Genomic DNA, 26,004 nt, shown 5'->3' with positions numbered 1-26,004 from the left:
TCTGGTCTGCATGTTCATCCCGGCAACTGAAAGCAGACAAGTCTCCTCTACTGCTGCCCACAAGAAAGGAGAGCAACAGGAAGCTTCCTCCAAGGCCAGCAATTCTATCAAGGCTCTGGACTGTGCAGTGAGTGAATGATCCAGCCACACTGCTGCTGAGAGAGATGTGCAGCATGCATCTCCCTCCAGCACAGGTTGACCAGATGGAGGCAAGGCCAGGAACCATCAATCAGACTGACTCATCAGGTCACCTCCTCTGTCAGGGGCCCCGAGGATTCCCATGAGCAGCGCTGTTTGTGCTCAGTTTGGGAATTCTTGCTCTGAGCAAACAAATAAGGCAATCCAAGAGAAGCGTAATTCTGAGGCTTGAAAAATGTAATTAGGTTTGCCAATTTCTGAGACTCATTTATTCAGTTGGCTTCTGTTAGCCCTGGGCTGAGGAAAGGACTACAGAGCATCTGATCACAGGAAGCACCATTCAGCACTGCTCTGAGATTTCCGTAGGCGCTGCCTCCACATTTTTAAGTTTGCCTTTATGGTGTTAAGGGCCAGAAACTTGCTTTCCTTTTTTAAAACAATGAAAGCTCCAAATGCTCAGGATTCTGACTTCTATACACCATTCCAGAAAGGAACATCGGAAGCATGTAAAACACACAGTATTGGCAATGTATGTAAGCCTTTCAAAGGTACATTTTGCTTGGGGAACAGACACATGGAGAAACTCAACTAGAGTCAAGTAGCGTGTCGATAGCCCAACATTATCTCCACTGCCACTGGTAGAACACGCATTCCACTGGTGGGAAGAGGAGGATACCAACAGAACTACACTTCCACTGGCAAGGGCAGCAAGGCTGCCAGGCACACTGACCGACAGAGAAGACTCAGGGCCCAATCCTAACCAATTTTGCAGTACCAGCACAGCTGTGCCAATGGGGCATGCACTGCAAGGTTTGGGAACATTTGTTCCCTTACCTCAGCACTGCATTGAGGTTGCAATGGTGCTAGAAAGTTGGAAAGGATTGGGCCCTCAGTCTGCAGACTTCCTGGGCATGGACGGGGACCAGGAGGGAGGTAGAATAGGGGATTTCCTGGGGGGGGGGGATCTGCGGCACTCACTTGCGCATGGGTCCCATCCTTCTCCCTCTCCTCCACTGTTACACTCCTTGGTTCCATGCCAGCAAAACAGCTGGTGAAGGACCGAGGAGTCCCAAAAGGAATGTGAAGGCTTTCCCCTGAGCAAAAGAACAAAAGTTCCCTTATCCTGAGGGGACCTATGCAACTGCCCCCCAACCTAGAATGCAGCATGTGCTCTATTGGCACACCTGCATCAGTGGGGGTGGGTAGAATTGAGCTGCCACTCCAGGTTCAACCAGAACTGTGGCAAGAATGAGCACTTTCAGTGGTGCAGGCTCCCTTCACTCTTGCGAGGCTGCCTAGAAGTTCTTCCCTCTCTTGTTAACTGTGCCGCTTCTACAGGTGTCAGCACAACACCCCAAACCCCAAGGTCCAGAGTGATTTGCGCCAGGCCCAGAGTCCAGCCAGCCCCTCTGTCCCACACTTACACAGGCTGCCTGACGCACGTGCTCCAGGAGCCGCTTGGAAGGGATGAGGAAGTCAAGGAGGCAACAAAGCCCATCCCCATGGTACTTGGCCTCCAGGACACGGAAAAGCTGGCTGAGGACTGTCGGGGCAGTGATGTCAAATGGCGGGTAGAGCCCCGAGAGCGTGTTCTGCACTGCAGCATCGAGAGATTGCGGGTCCTGCGAAGAAGGAGAAAGGGCGACAGTGAGAACAGCCCCGGCCACCACTAGCTAGAAGACACCCGAGGCTCCCCTTTGGCTGCCCGTGGTAGCAAGGAAAGGCTGGTCAGGATGGTGGAATTGCAGAGGCCACCAGCCTTTCCTGATCTTCTTGTGGCGAAACCCCAGGGCCCCAGAATGTGTTTGACCGATGCTGATCCATGGGGTGCAGCTCTGCAGCCCACTGCTCTCCGTGTGCATTTTTAAAGAGGGCAGCCAACAATGGACCTTCATGGTGACAATGATGGGACTGCTCACCTCCTGGTCACTTATCTGCTTCTAAAATGGTTGTGCCAGCTGGTCCCTCACTTCATCCCACCTCCCGTTCTGTTCAGGTCACCTTCACTCAGGGCACCAACTAGCCAGAGAGCACCTCTCAGCCCCCTCAGCTTTTGCCTATGGAAGATGCAACCTGCCTAATGGGGCCCTCCCTTTATTTAGCTCTGGAAGGACACGGGTGGGAGGGGAGCATGTGACTTCCCATTCAACCAGAAGCCAAGTGCAGAAGCCTCAGCCACCCTTGTTGAGGCTGTGGACTTCTCCCAGCAGAGCAGACAATGCTGCAAGTCAGTCGATGCTTGGAGGCCGAGGCTTCTGACCCAGACTGTCTCAGAGCAGCATTTCTGATGGCCCAATCCTCAACAACTTTTTAGCCCCAATGCAATCTTGCCAATGAGGTGTGTGCTGCATTCTGTGGTAGTGGGGGGCAGTCACAGAAACCTCCTCCAGGCAGGTACACTTTGGTTCCCCTACCTGGAGGCTGCATTGGTGCTGGAAAGTGAGGATTCGACTGTGACTCTTTTAAAGATCCTTAACTGCTCTGAGTGTGAGAATGGCACCTACAAACTACAGACATACTGGTCCACCCTTTATCTTCAGGGGATCCATTCCAGGACTCCCCCACCCCATGGATATGCAAATCTGTGGATATGTAAATTCACAGCCACTTCCTGTTTGGTGGTCAAAATGGAAATGGCTTTCTGTGGCCTTGGGAAGGCCTTCTGAGGCCTGCAGAAACCTCTACGGGCCTCCATGAGCCTCAGAAGACCTGCTGGAAGCCTCAGAAAGTCACTTCTAGTTTGCTCATCAAACCAGCTTTCTCCAGTATACGTGGCACCTTTGATGAGTCAAATCCACAGATGCCGGATCCAAGGATACCAGAGTTACACTGTACATAACACAAAATCGTTTTTAAAAACCGCTGTAGATCAAAACCCAGGAGAATCTGCTCGTGAGTCCCAATTCCAACAACAGAGGTGCAGCTGGTGCCAACATCACAGACTATGTCCCAGGGAGGTGAGTTCGACCCTTTCATTGCTTGCTCTGAAATGTGCGCTGGAGACAGTTTACTTTAACCAGGACATCTTCACTTGGAGGCTTTCGATGCTCACTTCCTACTGATTTTGATGTTTGCTTACTGTCTGCTTTCCAAATGTGTAGGACTGTTCTGTTTTAAACCCTGTGAGCTACCCTGAGTGTAGCTCACTCATTCTCTCGATACCGAGCTAAACAAACGCATCGGTAAAGCAGCTACCACGTTTTCCAGACTCACAAAGAGAGTCTGGTCCAACAAGAAGCTGACGGAACATACCAAGATCCAGGTCTACAGAGCTTGCGTCCTGAGTACACTTCTGTACTGCAGCGAGTCATGGACTCTTCGCTCACAACAGGAGAGGAAACTGAGCGCTTTCCACATGCGCTGCCTCCGACGCATCCTCGGCATCACCTGGCAGGACAAAGTTCCAAACAACACAGTCCTGGAACGTGCTGGAATCCCTAGCATGTATTCACTGCTGAAACAGAGACGCCTGCGTTGGCTTGGTCATGTTGTGAGAATGGATGATGGCCGGATCCCAAAGGATCTCCTCTATGGAGAACTCGTGCAAGGAAAGCGCCCTACAGGTAGACCACAGCTGCGATACAAGGACATCTGCAAGAGGGATCTGAAGGCCTTAGGGATGGACCTCAACAAGTGGGAAACCCTGGCCTCTGAGCGGCCCGCTTGGAGGCAGGCTGTGCAGCATGGCCTTTCCCAGTTTGAAGAGACACTTTGCCAACAGTCTGAGGCTAAGAGGCAAAGAAGGAAGGCCCATAGCCAGGGAGACAGACCAGGGACAGACTGCACTTGCTCCCGGTGTGGAAGGGATTGTCACTCCCGGATTGGCCTTTTCAGCCACACTAGACGCTGTGCCAGAACCACCTTTCAGAGCGCGATACCATAGTCTTTCGAGACTGAAGGTTGCCAATACAATACCCTGAGTGTATCAGCAGCAGAGGCATAAAGTGACACGATGTCATTGACATCACGTATCTTCATTATTATTTTAAAATTCTACTCTGCCTCTCTTCCTTTGGGAGAATCGGTATAAACCAAAACACAATGTTAATACAAAAAAATATAATAAGCACACTAGTAATTAAAACATGAGCCAACAGAAGAACAAGAAGTCACATGAACTGAGAAAACACTCATGGAAAGAGCCAGATCTTCAAACACCAGTGAAATACTGGCAGGAAGGAAAACAGCACCTTGAACCTCACCCCAAAACAGACAGTGGTAACCAGTTTATCCCACTATAATTTCTTGTCAAACAGGTCTATAAGGTTTTGCAACATATCTAAAAGCCTGCAAATTCTGTTTGACCCACAGATTAAAGCACGGCAGGATGGATGAGGCTACACGCTGCAAACAGCAATGGTTCTAATTATAAAACTTGGAGAGACTGAAAAATCTTTTGTGAGTCTCCAGCATGAAGTCACTTCTGGAGCTAAAGGAGCACTCTGGCCCTCCTCCATGAAGATGAACACATTCCATTCAGCAGTCTCTCTAAGCTTTTTATTTGCAGAGAGGGCTCTCAGCAGTGCCTCCAACATCCGTCCCATGCAAGCAAGCCAAACTGTACCCCACCCTTCTTCCTCACCAAGAAGACCTAACTACCCTCGCAAAGAGCAAGCCCCTCTTTCCTCACCAGCCCCCCCCCCATGCCCTGCAACGTATATGCTGATTTGAGTTCCTCCAACCCACACTTCCAAGGGACCACCTGATCATTCTGCAGGCCAGGGTTTCTTCCCATACGTCACATTTCTGGCTCAGCAGCAGGGCCTGCCTGGATGATGGGAGGGAAGCGTGAGAGAAGGAGCCATCTGGAGTGGAGAAGCAGGAGGCTGCTGGAGGAGGCCTGAGAACGGCTCAGGGGCCCTTCCCTCCAAGCATTTTGACTTCTCACGCAACCCCAGCTGGGCCAGCTCTGGAAACAGCCCCATCATGATGTCCTGGTACTTTATGACCCAGTGCTAGCTCCAGAAACCACGTGGCCAAATAAAAACCCTCCCTGCTGCTGCATTTCAGTGAACGGGGCTGCGGTGAACAGTGCTCAGAGATCTGAACTTGAATGGAGAAGGCAATGGGGGGCTCGAGGGGGGAACCCTTGTTTTGCCTTCTCTCTTGGGTGCCTGATTTGGCTGTTACTCAAAGCAACAAACAGGTCCAGATTTATTAGTTTGTTACCATGCTAAGTACAGGGAAAATTGTGAATGGCCCTTGTCCATGCAAGCTGGTCCCACTGAATCCCACAATTCTCCCTCAGTCAAGTAGGTCCAGGTTGCTCCCCCCAGCGCTGGAATTAAGCTTGGAGCACTACCTGAACCCTGCAAGTTTCCTGAAGAACAAATTCAGCTCTCGCCTCACAGTCGGAGACAGGCTGTCCTCGGCGTCTGAGTCCCCCAAGAGCCCTCATTTTCTCAAAAAGGATAAAATAAGACTCCGTGTCCTCTTTTAATCCCATCTGGCTTCCCAGGAGGAGCCTCCCTTGGAACCCAATGGCCAGAATCTTCAGATGGAGTGGAAAGTGCAAGGAGGGGGCAATGGCTTCTCCAAGTCCCACTCAGAGATTCAAAAACCCCATTTGCCTCCTGCAGTTTGGCTGTTGCATGTTGTGTCTGTTGCAACGTGACCCAGAACTGGGGCCTCTGTGGTTGCAGCCACCCTAGAGATGGCCTTTTTGCCACAGCAGCCCAAAAAAGGTGGGCCTGCCTGACTCTGCCCCCGAGGATGCTCACTGCTGCTCCCACAAACCCGCTGCTCCCTCCCTGCAGGTGCCTGTCAAAACCCCATGTGCAGGCGCAGGATAGACTGACAGAACCAGAAACAGCAAGGCTGGGCAGCTGCTCAAGTCAAGAACCCATCAGGCTGACCTAGAGGAGTCTCTGCCCCTCCCAATGGGGGAGGGTGAAGAGTGGCAACCTCAAACATCCCTCTCCAACCACCGAGGTTCCCAGCTTCACCCCAAAGAGACAAGGGTCACAAACAGAGTGCTGGGAGGGCGTGCCTGGCTGCATCAGTGAAGGGGAGAAGACCGCAGGTCTACAAACATCTGGAGTCAACCATGCTTCCTGGCTGGCACCTCTGGTCTGCTGTGTCATGAATAAGTGCATGTTAGGCCTAGGTTGGCAGTAGAAGCCTGAACCAAACTAAGACAGTGTAACTGAGAAGTTGCTAGCAGTTCCTAGCTGCAAGAATGTTAGTAAACAAACAAAAGGATTGTTGTCTCTCCTTTGCTGGCCAGAAAGGACAGATAACAAGAATTGCAACCCATTGGAATGTTTAGCACCTGAGTAGACAGAGAGGTGCCTGATCAAGCGTGATGGAGTGCAGCTGTGGATCTCCAGTTGGGAGGGGTAAGAACTAGGAGGGCTTAGCAACCAGGTCCACTTCGAGAAGGTTCTGTCCTCAAGAGTTCTGACTGGACAGTCTAAATAGTTTGAAGTCACCTCAGTACTATTAGCATAATAATGAGTGCCCAAGGGGTGTGTGCATTCCTTCTTGGACAGAGTTTTTTGGGTGCAACATCCTGCACGTGTGTGAGGTCCATTTTCCATCATGGGCACCTGGCCCCATAGGTAGCTCTGGTGCTAAGAGATCTACAAGAGTAACTGACCCAGGTGAGAGAGAGGGATTAATAGAGATAGCCAGCTAGCTTTATTATTTTATTGCTGATGTTTCCTCAATGTTTATGCCTCTAGCATTTGCTGCCTTATTGTAGAGTGTGTAAGCTTATGTACTTAATAAACTAAAATATCTTTTACTAAGTTGTTTCATTGTCTGTTGGGGGCAAAGGTTCAGAATCCTGCCTAGCCATTCAGCAAGCTACCAAGTGCTCATTGAGGTCTAGTAACTTGAGGACTGAAGCTTTAATTGGAGAAAGCACTCAGTGCCTGCAAGGGATAGAATTAAGCCTAGAGGGTCTCAGTGTCCCTGGACTGAGGCACTGGCACATACAGGGTGGTGGCAGTACTACTGGACGGGGGGGCCTCGAGGGCTTTAGGGTTCGAGAACCAAGAACTCTGAGCACCCCACCCCCACCCGTTTGCTACATGCTGCTCCTGGCATGTGGTTCTGCAAGTCTGCACCAGTGCATCCCTGTTTGCACACGCCACTCTTTCCAAACTCCTGGCTTTTGGACGATGCTGCCCAACCTTCATCCTTGACTCACTCTTGGAGTTTTAAGAATCACTTGGTCCCCCTAGGGACATAAGAACATAAGAACATAAGAACAGCCCCACTGGATCAGGCCATAGGCCCATCTAGTCCAGCTTCCTGTATCTCACAGCGGCCCACCAAATGCCCCAGGGAGCACACCAGATAACAAGAGACCTCGTCCTGGTGCTCTCCCCTACATCTGGCATTCTGACTTAACCCATTCCTAAAATCAGGAGGTTGCGCATACACATCATGGCTTGTACCCCATAATGGATTTTTCCTCCAGAAACTCGTCCAATCCCCTTTTAAAGGCGTCTAGGCTAGACGCCAGCACCACATCCTGTGGCAAGGAGTTCCACAGACCGACCACGCGCTGAGTAAAGAAATATTTTCTTTTGTCTGTCCTAACCCGCCCAACACTCAATTTTAGTGGATGTCCCCTGGTTCTGGTATTATGTGAGAGTGTAAAGAGCATCTCCCTATCCACTCTGTCCATCCCCTGCATAATTTTGTATGTCTCAATCATGTCCCCCCTCAAGCGTCTCTTTTCTAGGCTGAAGAGGCCCAAACGCCGTAGCCTTTCCTCATAAGGAAGGTGCCCCAGCCCCATAATCATCTTAGTCGCTCTCTTTTGCACCTTTTCGATTTCCACTATGTCTTTTTTGAGATGCGGCGACCAGAACTGGACACAATACTCCAGGTGTGGCCTTACCATCGATTTGTACAACGGCATTATAATATTAGCCGTTTTGTTCTCAATACCCTTCCTAATGATCCCAAGCATAGAATTGGCCTTCTTCACTGCCGCCGCACATTGGGTCGACACTTTCATCGACCTGTCCACCACCACCCCAAGATCTCTCTCCTGATCTGTCACAGACAGCTCAGAACCCATCAGCCTATATCTAAAGTTTTGATTTTTTGCCCCAATGTGCATGACTTTACACTTACTGACATTGAAGCGCATCTGCCATTTTGCTGCCCATTCTGCCAGTCTGGAGAGATCCTTCTGGAGCTCCTCACAATCACTTCTGGTCTTTACCACTCGGAAAAGTTTGGTGTCGTCTGCAAACTTAGCCACTTCACTGCTCAACCCTGTCTCCAGGTCATTTATGAAGAGGTTGAAAAGCACCGGTCCCAGGACAGATCCTTGGGGCACACCGCTTTTCACCTCTCTCCATTGTGAAAATTGCCCATTGACACCCACTCTCTGCTTCCTGGCCTCCAACCAGTTCTCAATCCACGAGAGGACCTGTCCTCTAATTCCCTGACTGTGGAGTTTTTTCAGTAGCCTTTGGTGAGGGACCGTGTCAAATGCCTTCTGAAAGTCCAGATATATAATGTCCACGGGTTCTCCCGCATCCACATGCCTGTTGACCTTTTCAAAGAATTCTATAAGGTTCATGAGGCAAGACTTACCCTTACAGAAGCCATGCTGACTCTCCCTCAGCAAGGCCTGTTCGTCTATGTGTTTTGAGATCCTATCTTTGATGAGGCATTCCACCATCTTACCCGGTATGGATGTTAGGCTGACCGGCCTATAGTTTCCCGGGTCCCCCCTCTTTCCCTTTTTAAAAATAGGCGTGACATTTGCTATCCTCCAATCTTCTGGTACCGTGGCTGTTTTGAGGGACAAGTTGCATATCTTAGTCAAGAGATCTGCAACTTCATTCTTCAATTCCTTAATAACCCTTGGGTGTATGCCATCAGGGCCCGGTGACTTATTGATCTTTAATTTATCAATGAGGTCTGAAACATCTTCTCTTTTAACCTCTATCTGACTTAACTCCTCGGTTAGGAGGGGCCGTTCGGGCAGCGGTATCTGCCCGAGGTCTTCTGCCGTGAAGACAGATGCAAAGAACTCATTTAATTTCTCTGCCATCTCTAAGTCTCCTTTTATCTCCCCTTTCCCTCCCTCACCATCCAGAGGGCCAACCGCTTCTCTGGCGGGTTTCCTGCTTCTAACATATTTGAAGAAGCTTTTATTATTCCCCTTAATGTTGCTGGCCATGCGTTCCTCATAGTCTCGCTTGGCCTCCCCTATCACCTTCTTACATTTCTTTTGCCACAGTTTATGTTCCTTTTTATTCTCTTCATTAGGGCAAGACTTCCATTTACGGAAGGAAGCTTCCTTGCCCTTCACAGCCTCTCTAACTTGGCTGGTTAGCCATGCGGGCACTCTCCTGGATTTAGTGGAACCCTTCTTTCCTTGCGGTATACACCTCTGCTGGGCCTCTATTACTGTTGTTTTAAGCAGCCTCCATGCACTCTGGAGAGATTGGACTCTTTTTACCCTCCCTTTCAACCTCCTCCTAACCAGCCTCCTCATTTGAGGGAAGTCCGCCCGTCGGAAGTCAAGGATTTTTGTTAGAGATTTGCCTGGTATTCTTCCCCCAACGTGCACGTCAAAACGGATCGCAGCATGATCACTGTTCCCCAATGGCTCAGTAACGTTTACATCTCTAACCAGGTCCTGCGTACCGCACAAAATTAAATCCAGAGTCACCTGTCCTCTGGTGGGCTCCTTGACTAGCTGATCTAAGCCACAGTCATTTAGCACGTCAAGAAATCCGGTTTCCTTATCGTGACCAGAACACAAATTGACCCAGTCAATATGAGGATAATTGAAGTCCCCCATGATTACAACCCTGTCCTTCCTTGTCACCTCCCTGATCTGTTTCCTCATTTCAAGGTCCCCATCAGATTTCTGGTCTGGAGGACGATAGCACGCCCCCAGTATTACATTGCTGCTCAAGCCTGGTAATTTAACCCACAGAGATTCTACGGTGGAGTCGGACCCACCTTCAATCTCTACTTTGCTGGATTCTATCCCTTCCTTAACATAAAGGGCCACCCCACCTCCAACACGCCCCTGCCTGTCCCTCCTGTAGAGTTTATAGCCCGGGATTGCGGTATCCCACTGATTCTCCGCATTCCACCAGGTTTCCGTTATGCCCACTATGTCAATATTTTCCCTTGTCACCAGACATTCCAGTTCTCCCACCTTTGCTCGTAGACTTCGGGCATTCGCATAAAAGCATTTATACACGGAATGCCCCAGGATGGACTGCTTATTCGCTCCTTTGTCCCCGCATCCTCTCATTGTGCCAAACCGTCTATCACATCCCATCACCCTACCTTTCCCAATTTCTTCTCCTACCCTGCCTTTGTCTTGTTGTTCTCTAACCTCCCCATCCTCATCCCATAGGGATGAGGAGTCCCGAACCGGATGCCCCTCGGCTCCTGTCGGCCTTCCCCCAGGGATCAGTTTAAAAGCTGCTCTGCCACCTTTTTAATGTTATGTGCCAGCAGTCTGGTTCCATTCTGGTTCAAATGGAGCCCGTCCCTCTTGTACAGGCCCCGCTTGTCCCAAAACGTTCCCCAGTGCCTAACGAATCTAAACCCCTCCTCCCTACACCACCGTCTCATCCACGCATTGAGACCCCTGATCTCCGCCTGCCTAGCTGGCCCTGCGCGTGGAACAGGTAGCACTTCAGAGAACGCTACCTTTGAGGTCCTGGCTTTCAGCTTCCTGCCTAAAAGCCTAAATTTGGCCTCCAGGACCTCCCAGCTACAGTTGCCCACGTCGTTGGTGCCGACATGCACCACAGCCGCTACCTCTCCCCCAGCACTGTCTACTAGCCTGTCTAGACGAGAAGTGATGTCCGCAACCTTCGCACCAGGCAGGCAAGTCACCATGCGGTCCTCACATCCGTCGCAAACCCCCCTCTCTATGTTTCTAATAATCGAATCCCCCACTACAAGAAGCCCCCGACCCCCCTCCCGCCGAGGAGTATCCCGAGTGCGCTCGGATACGGGCCCATCCCCTGGAGAAGGGATCCCCCCTAGGGGATTGTTTCCCTCCTCTCCAGGATGACGTCCTCCAGCCCCGAGACTTCCCACCCGGGCAGCCGAGGAGCTGCACGCCTGAGGTTGGGACGAAGCCTGATTGTCCCCGGAAGTCTCCCCACGGTCCTCCTCTGGCTGCCTGCGCTTCTCCAGGTCGGCCACCAAGGCTTCAAGGGAGCGGACGCGTTCCCTGAGAGCCTGGAGCTCCTTGCACCGAGGACACACCCATGACTTATGCCTCTCTCTCTAGATGCCTCTCTCTCTAGTTTTCCAGCCCAGCTGTCTCCAACTGCTTTTCCAATCTACCTTGGCACTCAGAGACCTCGTCAGCTTTCCTGGCTTTTCTGCCAGGAGACCCTCACTTATCTCTGCTCCTCATGGCACGTGTAGGGTGGGATGCATCTTATGAGTCTGCTGCACACTGGCAGAGAGCATGGGCAAAATCCACCATTAGCAGATTCCCACAGCAAGCCCCTGATTATCCCCAAGCTGCCACTGGGGAATTTCATTAAGCAAGCGATGACTCATTGCTGCTGCTCAGCAATGAGAACCGGGGCCCAGTCTCCTATTGCCCAGTTTTCTGGTCACAGAGCCTCAAATCTGAAGAGGCAGACCAGACTGAATGTGCTGTGCTTCCTTTTCCAGCCAAGCCACTCAGACATTCAGTCCTATTCACTTTCTTTCCCTTCCTCTCACAGGATCTCTGTGGAGCCGCCTCTTGCTTTCTTAAACCCCTTGCTCAGACTCTGCCTTCTCCAGAAAGCCCTTGGTTGAGCTCTTTCACCCCCATCAAATCAGAAACATGCAAAGCACCTGCAACCCTAGTTCCCCTGCCTGTTCCTTCCTTTCAGGGGTGTGTGTTGGGTGGGGAGGCAAGTGAGGCAAAACATCCCCATCAGAATCCTTTTAAAAGCGCCACCGCCATGTGAGGTGTGCAAGCACTCACAACCCAAGTGCACATGCCCCTGCTTCGTCTGCTGTCCACAGTCTCACTTTAGACTGTGCACTCTTAGGAGTGGTGAGACGGCCACTCTGGCTTTCCCTGTAAAGCACTGAGCACTTCCCATTCATTTCATAAGAAGAGCCCAGCTGGATCAAGTCATGGGGCAATATCTTGTTTCTTGCAGCAGCCCACCAGCTGCCTCTGGGAAGCCCACAAGCAGGATGAAAAGGCACCCCCCCCCCAGCACTAGCTGTTGGCATCCTTTAGTCTCGGAAGACTATGGTATCGCGCTCTGAATGGTGGCTCTGGAACAGTGTCCTCTCCAATATGCGAAGCCTGGGTAAAGTAGGTATGGAGGATAGACTGTTACCCATGCAGCAAATCCCCCCTCTCCACGTCGCTAAAATGATCCAATGGAAAGGCAGAAGCCAATACAGTTGGTTCCAGCGGTGTCGTAGGAGTTGCCAGAACGTGATTGTGTTCAGCCATGAACTGCCTCAGGGACTCCGGCTCCGGATTTTGCCTCAAGGTTGACTCCTGAAGCCTTTTCCTTAACTGGATGTAGCCACAAGGCAGTGGAGGTTTGGGATCAGAGTTTTCCTTCTCTCAGATGAGCTGCCTTCCCAGGCTGACCAGTCCCATCTACCCGTTGGCTGTTTAGTCGCCTCTTACGACAAGTACAGCCAAACTGAGGGCCTATTCTTATCCCCAGCCCCTGCAAAGGCAGCACATGACCATCATGACTGGTAGCCAGAGAGGCAAACTTGACCCAGCAGTTTGTCTAATCCACTTTTAAATTCAGCCACTTGAGTGGCTCTCAGGCCAATGAGGCTTTGCACAAGAGGACTTCCTAGAAGATTCTGCTTGATATCTTGGGAAGAACTTGGATGCCCAAATCTTGCCAGAGATATGCAGCTCCTGATTTTAAGATGCAAGCAAAACAGCCAGTGGTCTATTCTCCTTTTCAACAGAACACAGCTACTCACTTGTTCTTCAAGTTGAGATCCAATGAGGGAGAAACAACTCCCAAGACTGTTACAATAGTGGCATAGCTAGAGGGGGTCAGAGTGCTAAGTTTTGCAGGGAGATTTGCTGCAGTGAGCAAGCAGCCCCTCCCCCCTCCCCTTCAGGTATTCACTTGGTTTTGCTCCCACCACCTGAAAAGGCTCCCAAAGGCAGGGGCCGCTTACATGCTGTGGTGAAGCTCCCTAAAAAACTTAGTGCTTTGCACCCCCCTCTAGCTATGCCAATTTCCTAACTATCACCAGCAGCAGCTACTGCCCTCCAGCACTGCCACATCCCACAGCCTGCAGCTGGGCATATGCAAGTTTGGTTTCTTTCCAAAAAACTGACTCCAGACAGGCACCTCCTCCCTGTGCCCTTCCACACAGGGAATGAAGGCCTCAAGGCTGAGCGGAAACACCTGGGCATCTCTGCCCCCCTCACACATGGACTCCTGCTCCTTTGGAATTTCTCTTGGAGAGGGAGTTCTGCCATCATACCCGGCTGCAAAGAACTACAGCTCAAGCCAGTTCACAGGAGGGATGCGCAGCAGCTGAAGTCGGCCCCATCAAGCTCTCCAAGCAGCAGCAGGAGGGCATCGATTTCCTTGCTCTGGTCCCGTCTCTGCAGCCAGGCAGTCTGTCCCAGAGGCCTGCAGGCCCACACACTCTTTTTCCATGCAGCTGGTAATCATCTCAGCATCCCTCGCTCCCTCTTCTCTCCATCAGTGCCAGGATGTTGTTCCCTCTGCTGGAGACAGGAGGGTTTTTCCCTGAGAAAAAGAATTCACCCTCCAGGCAGAGGCTGAGTAAGAGACCTGCTGGCAAGGAGGGGCACAGACAGCTGCAGCTCTGTCATCCAACACACACAGTCTGAGACCTTGCAAGATCCTGAGTGGGCCAAGCCCTTCAGCACATCTGAAGCGATGCAAAGGGCAGGCGGGCCAAAAGGTCAACCCTGATCAAGAACCAGACTCCTGGGCTTGGGCAAGGAGTCCGCTAGCGTCTGAGTCCCACAGGACTCATCATTGGGTAAGATCAGTCAAAGGTTCTGATAAAGCAGGGGAAAGAAAGGAAGCCTCTGCACTCCTGTCAAATCACGAAGCAGCCCTGATTTCACTTCCAAAGAGCTTAACTGTTCAGCCACTGAGTCACTCCAAATCTGCCAAAAGACAGAGGACCCAATCCTATCCAACTTTCCAGCACTGATGTAAGGACAGTGCAGCTCTGAGGTCTGGGAGCAAACATTCCCTTACCTTGGGGAGGCCTCCGTGACTGCCCCTCAACTGGAGGAGGCAGCACATGACCCATTGGCAAAGCTGTGTCTGTGTGGGAAAGTTGGTTAGGATTTGGGTCTTAGTCAGGGATGTGTGGTGAGGCAGAGCCTCCCTGCCAAAGTTCTTCAAAAAGCACTGCCGCCGTGGGAGCTGTGCAAGCTATGCGCGTGGGTTGTGAGCTCCCACACGAAAAGCTGCTGCGCTTTTCAAAGGACTCTGGCAGGGAGGCTCTGCCTCGCCTGCCTCCCCACCCACCACACATCCCCGGCCTTGGTGAACAATCCCAATGCCAACATACCCAGTCCCCGCATACCTGCCTTGCAGCGCACACACCTGAAACCTTTCGCCTGAGGAAGACTTCGGTGGCGTCCACAAGCCTGCCAGCCCAGCCGGGAATTCCCGGGCCAAACGCACCACCACACCATAAGAACAGCCCCACTGGATCAGGCCATAGACCCATCTAGTCCAGCTTCCTACATTTTATAGCGGCCCCACCAAATGCCCCAGGGAGCACACCAGATAACAAGAGACCTCATCCTGGTGCCCTCCCCTACATCTGGCATTCTGACATAACCCATTTCTAAGATCAGGAGGTTGCACATACACATCATGGCTTGTACCCCGTAATGGATTTTTCCTCCAGAAACTTGTCCAATCCCCTTTTAAAGGCGTCCAGGCCAGATGCCATCACCACATCCTGTGGCAAGGAGTTCCACAGACCAACCACAAGCTGAGTTCCACACCCCCGCACACTCAGAAACCACAGCCCGTGTCGGGAGGAAACAGTCCGCAGGTGGCAGCGGACTGTCCTTTTCAGAGTCAGGATCCGGCCCATTTCTTCAGCTCCTCCTGACCTTTCGCGGCTGGGTGGGAGGCGGGCTGGGAGCCGGCCTGCCGCAGCCGGGAGACTTCTGGGGCAGCTGCGGTGGCGCCTCTTGAGGCAGCCCTCCCAGCTGCCTCTCCCTTCGCCGATCCCGCAAGCGGGCAGCCCCGACGGGAGGAAGAGGCGGCCGGCCCCGTCTCGCTCCGATCCCGCCGGCTCCTCCCCACTGGGGCCCCTCGGGGGTCTGCTTCACCGAAAGGGCGCCCCCGGCGCACCTGGGCGGGTCAGCACGGACTGCCCCCCCCCCGACGGACAAGAAGCGAGGGCAGAAGGGGCGGGCGGGCGGATTACCATGGCGGCGCCCGGGTCCCTGCCGGCGATCACTGGGCAGCCTTCCCGCCCGGCTGTCCTGCCCGCGCCGCCCACCGGCCAGCCGGACTGTCGGGCTCCTCCCGGGGGCGCCGCCGGGTCACCCAGGTGTGCACGCCGTCCCTCCGCCTCTCCAGCCTGCGAAGAGACAGCCAGCGAGCGAGCGAGCGAGCGCTCCTCCGGAGGAGGCAGGGCCAGGGGAGTGGAGGGGACGGGACGGGACGGGGCGGGGGCGAGGCTGCCTGGCTGGGAGAACAGCCGCGCTCTTTGTCTGAGCCCAGGCAGCCAGGCAGGCGGGGGGGGGCTGCAAAGAGCGCCCGCAGGGGCCAGGACGCGCCCCCTCCACTGTCCTGGCACCTCCCCCGCCAGCGCCTCTTCTGGCTCCGACGGGCAGGGGGCGCCCCGCAGAAGGAGGCCCAGAGGGCATCGCAGGCCCCTGACATGCATGGCCCCCTCTGGGATTAGACCTGAGAGCCTCCCCACCGAGTCCTTTGCCGTGGGAGGAGCCCAAGCACCCTCAGGGCCCAATCCTCTCCAACTTTCCAGCACCTGCGCAGCCCCAATGCAGCCCCAAGGGAAGGGAACAAATGTTAATTTTTCAATCATCTAATTTAATTTAATTTAATGATCTAATTTAATTTATCAATGATCAATTATCAATTGATCTTTAATTTATCAAGTTCTTAGAGATCATTGGAGGCTTCTAAAAAGGGAGGAAACCAAAAGGACCCTCTTTCAAACCACCACCCCTCTTACTTCCACAAATCTAAAAGGCATAACTAATTTAGAGCCCAAGCCGGTGTCTGTCTACTCAGAAGTAAGTCCCATTATAGTCAATGGAGCTTATTCCCAGGAAAGTGTGCATATACAGTTTGAGAGCCTGCTGGAGAGAAGGTGGAGTACCTCAAGACATGAGGGATGCAAACATCATCACGCTGAACAAGAACAAAGGTGACAGGGGTGACTGCAACAACTACCGTGGCATCTCTCTCCTTAGCGTTGTAGGAAAGCTGTTTGCCCGAGTTGCACTAAAGAGGCTCCAGGTACTTGCAGAGAGCGTCTATCCAGAATCGCAGTGCAGATTCCAAGCCAACAGGTCCACCACTGATATGGTATTCTCCCTTAGACAACTGCAGGAGAAATGCAGGGAACAACAACAGCCACTCTTTATAGTCTTCATAGATCACAGGAAGGCTTTCGACCTGGTCAGCAAGGACGGCCTCTTCAAGATTCTCCCCAAGATCGGATGTCCATCCAGGCTCGTCAGCATCATCAGATCTTTCCACAAGGACATAAAGGGCACTGTTGTCTTTGATGGCTCCACATCAGACCCCTTTGACATCCGAAGCGGAGTGAAGCAGGGCTGTGTTCTTGCGCCAACCTTGTTTGGGATCTTCTTGGCTGTCCTGCTGAAGCAGGCCTTTGGAACTGCAACAGAAGGCATCTATCTCCGGACCAGATCAGACGGAAAGCTCTTCAACCTCTCCAGACTGAGAGCAAAGTCCAAAGTCCAGCTGAAATGTCTGCATGACTTCCTCTTTGCCGACGATGCAGTTGTCACTACCCACTCTGCCAAAGATCTCCAGCAGCTCATGGATCGTTTTAGCAAGGCTGCCAAGATTTTGGACTGACGATCAGCCTAAAGAAAACACAGGTCATGGTTCAGGATGTGGACTCACCTCCCTGCATTACAATCTCTGCGCATGAACTTTGTCCATGACTTTCTGTATCTTGGCTCAATGATCTCCGACACTCTTTCTCTCGATACCGAGCTAAACAAACGCATCGGTAAAGCAGCTACCACGTTTTCCAGACTCACAAAGAGAGTCTGGTCCAACAAGAAGCTGATGGAACATACCAAGATCCAGGTACCCTTCTGTACTGCAGCGAGTCATGGACTCTTCGCTCACAACAGGAGAGGAAACTGAACGCTTTCCACATGTGCTGCCTCCGGCGCATTCTCGGCATCACCTGGCAGGACAAAGTTCCTAACAACACAGTCCTGGAACGTGCTGGAATCCCTAGCATGTATGCACTGCTGAAACAGAGACGCCTGCGTTGGCTCGGTCATGTCATGAGAATGGATGATGGCCGGATCCCAAAGGATCTCCTCTATGGAGAACTCGTGCAAGGAAAGCGCCCTACAGGTAGACTACAGCTGCGCTACAAGGACATCTGCAAGAGGGATCTGAAGGCCTTAGGAGTGGACCTCAACAAGTGGGAAACCCTGGCCTCTGAGCGGTCTCTCCAGTTTGAAGAGACACTTGGCCAACAGACTGAGGCTAAGAGGCAAAGAAGGAAGGCCCATAGCCAGGGAGACAGACCAGGGACAGACTGCACTTGCTCCCGGTGTGGAAGGGATTGTCACTCCCGGATTGGTCTTTTCAGCCACACTAGACGCTGTTCCAGAACCACCATCCAGAGTGCGATACCATAATCTTTTGAGACTGAAGGTTGCCAACAGTTTGAGAGGTGCAGGGAGCTGGAAACAATCATCAGAGCCAGCAGCTTACCTTTAGGAATTGGAATAGAACAGAGATCATGAATTACAAATAAATGATGAGATGATGATATTACTAAGAGGCCAGGCCAGGCCTGCTCTGAGTGCCAGGTGCTGCTCAGCACTCCTGCAGCTTGCCTTGCCTTGTGCGCTCTCCTCTTCAGGTTCCTGTGTAGGGAACTCATCACAGCCAGCCAGCCAACTGAGAGCCCAATCCTGTTCATGCCTACTTGGAAGTCAGTCCCGTTATAGTCAATGGGGTTTACTCTCAGGAAAGTGTGCATATGATTGCAGCCTTGGAGCACAATCCTATGCATGCCTACTTGGAAGTCAGTCCCATTATAGTCAATGGGGCTTACTCCCAGGAAAGTGTGCATACGACCGCAACCCAGGTGAGCAACTTAGATTGGGCTGCAGTTGTAGGCATGCACTGGCTAAACCTTTGCCCCCTCCCTCGCTGGTCCTGGCACGAGTGTCTAGCTGCCAGCTCTTCCCTCCCGCCTGACAATGTTTGGAGGGGAAGATCGTGGCGCCCAAGCCCAGGAGATCGCAGCCAGGAAGGCAGGGAGGAGGGAACGGAAGAGGAGCAACATCAAGCAGTTCCCTCTGGGCTGCCAGTCCGCGCCTGCAGCGGAACCTAGGCTACAGTCCTATGTAGTTTCCTGGGAGTAAGCCCCATTGACTATAATGGAACTTACTTCTGAGTAGACATGCCTGGGCTGGGCTCTCAGAACCCTCTCCTAGTCCCACTTTCCTGGGAGTAAGCCTCATTGCCTATAATGGGACTTACTTCTGACTAGACACGCATAGGGCTGGGCTTCTAAGTTTCTCCTGTAAGCCTCTCTCCTGTGTGTCTGTCTAGAGCTAAATTGTTGGGGCCCCCCTGCCCCCCCCCAGCAGAGATAGATCTTCTTGATGGACATCACAGCATTGCGGAGGGCAAGCAGCAGCAGACCACACAGCCCCAGCCGCTGCTGCCGCCGCCACCACCATCTCAGCAGCTGGGCTGGCTGCCCTGCCCCGCCCCTGCAGCCCAATCCAAGTCGCTGGGGGTGGGGGGTGGCAGCGAGAAGTGAGTGAGCCAACTGTTGCCCCCCCAATCTCCTGCTCCCTGCCTGCAGCAGCCTCTCTCCTCCTGTGTATGCCTTACAGTAGCCCAGTAGTCACGTGGGCATTGTTGCCCATGTGTTGTAGCCCCCCCACCCTGTAGCCTGCATGCTGTAGCCCCCCCCACCCTGTAGCCCGGTGCATTTGCTACCCCTGCACCCCCTTAGCTATGCTACTGGTTGGGGACAGCCCACTTGAGCAGTGCCTGAAAATGCATGTCCATCAGAGGGGCCCCCTTCTTGGGTCAGTCCCTGAACACCCCCCCCCCTCATACCAGTGGCAGTGATGGGATGAGTCAGCTGAGGGACCTGCATCACTGCTACACTTGCTACAAATGGAAGCATCCTTCAGGACCATCAGTGGAGGGTGGTCTCCAAGTGATGCTCCGTCTCCCTGGCTGATGAGGAAGATGGCAGGAGCTGCTGCTGCCAAAATCCCCCCCCCCATTCACTGATGAGGATGGGGCAGGAGCCCATACCCACACCTAATGGTAGGCCGGGGACCCAGTGCAGGCCTTGGCCCCAGGGTGCCAGCAGCGGGCGCCAGCACTGCTCTTTACCTTTAGCAAATATGTGCTAACTTTTGGTCTTCTCTAAATATCTTCACCTGAAGGCTGCTCTTCCAGAAGCTCCTTTCCTATGGGCCCGCATCCTGGCCTCTTTCCTACCTGGCCTTGTGTGCTGGCTTGCACTACCTTGTTAAAAGCCAGGCCTCTGAGGAACAGCTACAATGTTTGAGACTTTTGAGCAAGGGTTGTGTTTGTGTGATTGACACATAAAAATATGTGGTGCGAAGAGTGACTAGAGAGAACCTTTTTTCTCACGCAGGCAATGCCAGAGCTGGGGTCATCCAGTGAAACTGATTGGTGGAGTCCTCAGGATGGACCAAAGGAGGAATGTCTTCAACCAGTGCATACATCTGTGGAATTCATTGCCAGAAGGTGTGGGGATGGCCGTTAACTTGGATGGCTTGAAAAGGGGTCTGCACAAATGTATGGAGGACAAGCCTATCAGTGGCTGCTTGTCGTGATAGCTGTTCAGGGGCAGGTTCAGTGCCTCTGAATCCCAGGGGCAGGGGAGCAGTGGCAAGAGAGGGGTCTGCCTTTCCTGCCTAGACACTTTCCAGAGGCAGCTGGTCGGTTCCTGTGGGAAACAGGATGCTGAACCAAGGAGCCTTTGGCCGCAAGGCTTGTCTGAAGTTCTTCACTCTTCTCCCCCCCCCATCCATTTTGCCCCCAGGCGGCCTTGACCTGGCCTTTCTGCCCAGCTGCTGAGGCAAAAGTGTGTGTGGCCTTTCAGCTTCGTGGCCATCGTGGACAGGATCCCCATTCACAGACTCGAGGGGCCTCTGAGGCCCTCGCTGCAGGGTCTGCTGGATGTCACCTTTTTTACCAGCTCAGCCAGGCTCAGCACTCTGGGCCTCCATTGTCTTTCAGGGCTGCCTCCAGACATCATGTCACTGGGCGGAAGTGCAGAGTGAGGGGGGAGGGAAGGGGCTGAGGATGAAGAGTGCGGCTGTTATGGACAGATGTTTGACATCTTTGAGTACTAGAACACCCAAAGGGAGCCTGACCTCTCTGAACAGAAGCATAGCTGGAGGGGGTGCAAAGCACTAAGTTTTGCAGGGCGCCTCACCATGGCGCAGAAGTGGCCCCTCCCCTTCAGAACCGTTCCGGGCTGCTAGAGCAAAACCAAGGCATCTCCTCCATTTTGCCCTAGTGACCCAGAATGGCTCTGAGGGGGGGAGAAGGGCCACTTGCACACCACCTTGAGTCAGCCTGGGCAGCAACCACTGGGTGATATGATCAGCCTGGCCTCTTGCTATCAGGCAGTGATGCTTGCAGTGCCTCCATTGCAAATGGATGGAGCTGTCTGATGGGGGTATTAGAGACCCAGACTCTACTGACCCCCTGCTGCATGATGCCTTTTCAATAAGGCACTGGCCCACGTCCACAGCGCTCACGGCCCACAGCGCCCTACTCTTGCTTTCATTGCCACCCTGGGCTCTCAGCAACTGCCTGGCCTCAAGGGATGGCCTGAGTGGGTGGGCAGGGCAGGAGGGAGAGCAGGCCTCAGAGCTCCTGGGGGAGCACCTGAAGGCTTGGCCCTGTGGGATGGATGAGGGATGTTCAGCCTTGCAGGTGGTGGGAGGAGACACTTCAGGCTTCCTCAGCAGTGGTGATTCATTTGCACAAGTGACCAAAGAAGCAGCTTCACTGAGGCCTGCCCTAAGCTCCAACCCCTTCTGATTCAGTCCCTCTCCTCAGGCCCTGAGGGGAGCAGGCCCAGCCACACATGAGGGGAGGGGTTCTTAACCTAGGGCCCTGGGGAGGAAGTTAGGGGGTCCATAGTTGGGCTTCAGGGGGTCCATGAGTGCAAACATGGTTGGGTTTGTGTTCATTTATCCAGAAGGAAAGAAGTCCATAGGTTTTGCCAGGTCCTCAGAGGAGTCCATGACTCCCCAAAGGTTCAGAACCACTGCCCCGGGGCCTGAGCAGCAAGGTAGAAACTGCTTGGTCTGGAACTCCTGGCCCAGCTGCTAAATCCTCAAGACAGCAGTGCCACACAGAGAGAGCCTTTGCTCACTGTTGCTCCTGCACGGGAGGGGGCTCTTCTTCCAAGGAGAAAAGTCACACATTCTCCAAACACCGTTCCTTTCCCCTCTCCACTTCCCCAGGTGTGCGGTGAAGCAGAGCAGGAGGGGGAAGAGGGAGGAGGTGGGCAGACAGGCAAGTCCTGGAAGTCTTGCAGGCATTAGCCAAGAGACCAGGAATGGAGCCTTCCAGCATTGACTCTTGATCGAGAGCCGACCTCTGCGTTGCTGCAGGAGCCCTGGTCCAAGGGGAGAAGGTGACCTGGGGCAACGTATCTGCCCCCTCCAAAGAGAATGATCGTGGTTGTGTGGTGCAAAACTGCCTAGACAGCAGCGGCGCATGTCTGCATGACCTCAGACACAAGCACTGAACTTCTCTTCACATAGCCATCCTCCCCCTCCCTCCACCCCCATCTGGATACATGACATTCCCCACTTGGGCTTCCTGCTCTCGGTCTCCCACCCAGTTGCCCGCACTGGAACTCCGGCAGACAAAAGCCACCATGCTCAGAAACTCTCTGAGTGTTGGGTTCGTGTTTGTGTGAAGATGCCCAGGCAGGCAGGGGAGCTGCTAGTCAGGAGACTGACTGGGTGTTCCAGGAGCTCTGCCCTCCAAGCCTGTCTGGCAGCAGCTTCTGCAAACAAGCTGGGTAAGCACGCCCAGAGCCCAGCCTGCTTGAGAGAAGGGGTCGCAGGCATAGTGAGCAATAGAAAAAAACTGATATCAAAATCGGGGGGTGGGGTGGGGTGGGGAAGAATTAGGATGCTGTTTCAGGTGTTGCTTCAAGTTGGGCCAGACCTGGGGGCACACGTGTGTGCGTGCAAGCAAGAAGCATGTTGGCTGCTCTTCTGCAATATAGCAACTGAGCCACGGGGTCTCGTTAACTCCCTTGTCAGCAGAAAGCTTGTGCAAGTGAGGCCAGCAGTTTGGGGGTGGCGAATTGCTCCCTTGAGGCCCCTGAATGGAGCAATAGAGGCAGCCCTCTGCTTCTCCTCCCCACTGACTTCCTGTCCCTTGGCCAAAAGAAAAAACCAGCCGATTGCAGTAGCCAAACGTTCTCTCCATTCCTTCTTCTTCAGCTGTTTTTCTAGGGCGGAGGCAGCTTTGAAACCGGCTCCTGCATCTTAGAAAGCAGAAGTGGAGCCGCTCCCAAATGCCCCTGGCCTGGCGCCCTCTGCTCTCAGAGCCGAAGGCCACCTAAGGACAAGGTCCCTCCTCGCAAGGGAAACGCAACACCGCCACTCCCGCCCTGCTGGAAAGAGTCACCAAGCTCAGTGGAACCCTGAGCTTCCTGGGACAGCATGTGAAGCAACACTGACCCTTTTCCAGTGTCTGCTTGGGCTGTTCTCCCAGGGTGATGGACGCCTTGCACGCTGCCCTGGGGTTGGGAGGTACAAGGGCCTGCCCCTCCTGCCCAGGACTGATCTCAAGGTGAGATCCAACAAGAATAGCTCAACCCTGACAAGGGCTGCACTGCATGCAACTCTTCTGCTGCCATCACATGCCTCTGGGGGCCCATTTTGGAAGTGCCGCCAGAACCAGAAATCCTTGGCACGAGTGGCGAGCCAGTAGCAGGAACGGGGACTGGGCAGAATGAGGCAGGGAGTGGGCAGAAGGGGGCAGGGCTCAGGGCTTCTCAGGGGACCTAGCAGGCGTGGGCAGAGGGCCGGGATCAGCAGCAGTGTCACCACCACTATACTTGGCTCTTGCCCGGCCTCAACATCCCCCCCCCCCGGCTCTACTCAGACTTGCTCCAGCTAGCACAGATTTGAACAGACTCATAGAGATCTGGGTTGTGGTGGAGTATGGTAAGCGAAACATTGCTTCATTCTCCTCTCTGTCCCTGACTGCCTGCAGGATGTAGCAGAGCCTTGCCAGCAATGACATCCAGTGTCCTGCAGGAAGTCCCAATTAGGATTGGGCCCTAAAACACAAGAAGCAATTCCATAAAATCACACAGACCCCAAAAGGAGCCACAATAATGGGCTGCATACACTTCGTTATCAAGTCAGCGCTGCGCACTTCACAGCACTTGCTTCCCCACCCAGAACCCAAGTTTTTGATGAAGCAAATGAGTCTCTGGTAGCCCCTTAAAGGTTTTTTTTTTTGGGGGGGGGGGGTCTCCCAAGCCACCACCAGCAGAGTTCCATATCCAGAGGATCACAGTAGAGAAGGCCCCATCTCTGTGCACACCAACATAGTCTCATCCTGTGCAGGCCTGCAGAGCAGCAGGACCTTGGAAGAACTTTGGCCCCAAGCAACACACTCCCTCTTACTCATGCATTGTTTAAAAAGCAGTAACTTGTGGACAGACACTCTGCTTAATTTCTACGAGAGGAGCTGGGGCACAAGCCCCGCCCTCTGCCCTGGAATTCCTGGCCCCCAAATACAGGCGTCTGAGGATGAATGCCCCCCCCTGCAAGTGTTGCAGACTCCACTCCTGACACTGAGCCTCGGAGAGCCTGGACAAGCATGACACTGCTTGGAGACACACCTGCCTTCTTGCGGACACTTTATCCCGATTATCCCAGCCAGGCATCCACTGACAAAGTCACTCATCTGAAGTCCTTGAAAGGAGACTCCACAGCAATTGAGGACAGTCATTTCAGTAATAGAACACCTGCTGCTGTCACCACGCAGCGCTGGAAAGAGCCTCTCCTCCGGGGGATCGGGGCATGCTGGTGCTCCTCTTGTTCCACCTCCTGCTTGCTGCTTCTTTGCCCAGAGATTTACCCCATTCCTTCCCCTCCTTACTTCATTCCACCCACCCCAACCATCCCCTACCCCCACTGCTGGCTTACCTTCACTGCCAGAGGTAGAAGGGAGTGGCAGCCAGCCTCTGGCACCACCTCTACTGACTACAGTGGACCTTCCCTATTTATAACCAGTCATTAGGATTGGGCTGTGAATCTCTCCAGGGACAGGGTCTTGGAGATTAATTATATTGGGGGTGCAAAGTTTGTTTTGGGCCCCTTGTGTAAAGAGTGCACCCCCCACAAATGGGCAGCTTCAGTGATTTATTTAAAAGATTTATACCCTGTCGTCCCCCCCCCCCAACAACAGGGTGCCCAGGGCAGCTCACAGTGTACATTAAAATACAAAGATAAAAACAATGAAAGACAAAACAGAAGCCAGAGCAAAGCCTGAAAGTGGAAACATAAATGCATTCAGAATAAAAACAACATAAAATGCAGCAGCAGATCTAATAATGATAGAAGCACTGAAAAACAGCCAGGGTGGTAATACACAAAGCAAAACCAAAAACTAAAAAGCAAGGGGGTGGAGGGGACCCAACTGGAAGAGAAATATGTGTAGCCCTTGCCACCAGAAGACCTCCAGGGAGGGAGCTCCAAAATATTGGATGGAACTGGTCACTTGATCTCTGTCTTCAGGGCGGGATTCTGATGAGAAAAGCATTCACAGGCGCATGCCAGAGAACCCGCTGTGTCAAAGTCACTGTTGGATGACCTTTCCCAGAAGTCCTCCTTGGAAGGATCAGGGAGCAGGAGGAATCGTCTCTGTGGGGCTTCAAAGGGATCCTTTTTTCTGGTTTCCCTCCTTGCTGCGTAGAAAAGCGGCAGCACTTTCTGCAATGATGCATGAGCGTGTGCACATTCAGACTAGGGAGGGAGGAGAAAAGCTGCTCTCGCCATACTGACACTCTAGGTCCACCAGCAAAACTGACTAGATGCAAATGACTGGCAGCCACTGCCCCTGGGGTCATGATGACTGGCTGAAGAGAATAGGGGTCTGTTGCAGCCCAGTCCTCTCCGGATGCTGTGCTGAACTACTGTCCATGTTGGCATCCTTCAGTCTCAGAAGACCATGGTATCACTCTGAATGGTGGTTCTGGTACAGAATGTCTTCTCCAGTGTGCGAAGCCTAGGTAAAGTAGGTATGGAGGATAGGCTGTTACCTATGCAGCAAATCCCCCCTCTCCACGTCACTGAAATGGTCCAATGGAAAGGCAGAGGCCAATATGGTTGGTTCCAGCGGCGTCGCAGGAGTTGCCAGAACGTGACTGTGTTCAGCCATGAACTGCCTCAGGGACTCCGGCTGCGGATTTTGCCTCGAGGTTGACTCCTGAAGCCTTTTCCATAACTGAACGTAGCCACAAGGCAGTGGAGGATTGGGATCAGAGTTTCCTTCTCTTAGATGAGCTGCCTTCCCAGGCTGAGGAGTCCCATCTACCCGGTGGCTGTTTAGTCGCCTCAGCGCCTCAGTAGTCGCTGAACTACTGTAGCATCAGCAGAAAAGGGGCAGA

The 26,004-nt window shown here is 53.0% G+C and overlaps 1 protein-coding gene across 1 annotated transcript in view; it reads right to left on the bottom strand.

The window, feature by feature from the left end:
• Positions 1-15,657, bottom strand: part of KIAA1755 (KIAA1755 ortholog) — a 43,884-nt gene extending 28,227 nt beyond the window's left edge. The window contains exons 1-2 of the mRNA XM_066624751.1: positions 15,523-15,657; positions 1,563-1,760 (exon numbers count right to left, since the gene is read on the bottom strand). Of these exons, the coding sequence (XP_066480848.1) occupies positions 1,563-1,760; positions 15,523-15,525 (201 nt within the window). The 5' untranslated portion in view covers positions 15,526-15,657. The remainder of the gene's footprint in view (positions 1-1,562; positions 1,761-15,522) is intronic.
• Between the last annotated feature and the right edge of the window lie 10,347 nt (positions 15,658-26,004).

The sequence above is a fragment of the Tiliqua scincoides genome, chromosome 4 (assembly GCF_035046505.1).
Source record: "Tiliqua scincoides isolate rTilSci1 chromosome 4, rTilSci1.hap2, whole genome shotgun sequence".
NCBI lineage: Eukaryota > Metazoa > Chordata > Lepidosauria > Squamata > Scincidae > Tiliqua > Tiliqua scincoides.
This window is presented reverse-complemented; position numbering and strand designations above follow the sequence as displayed.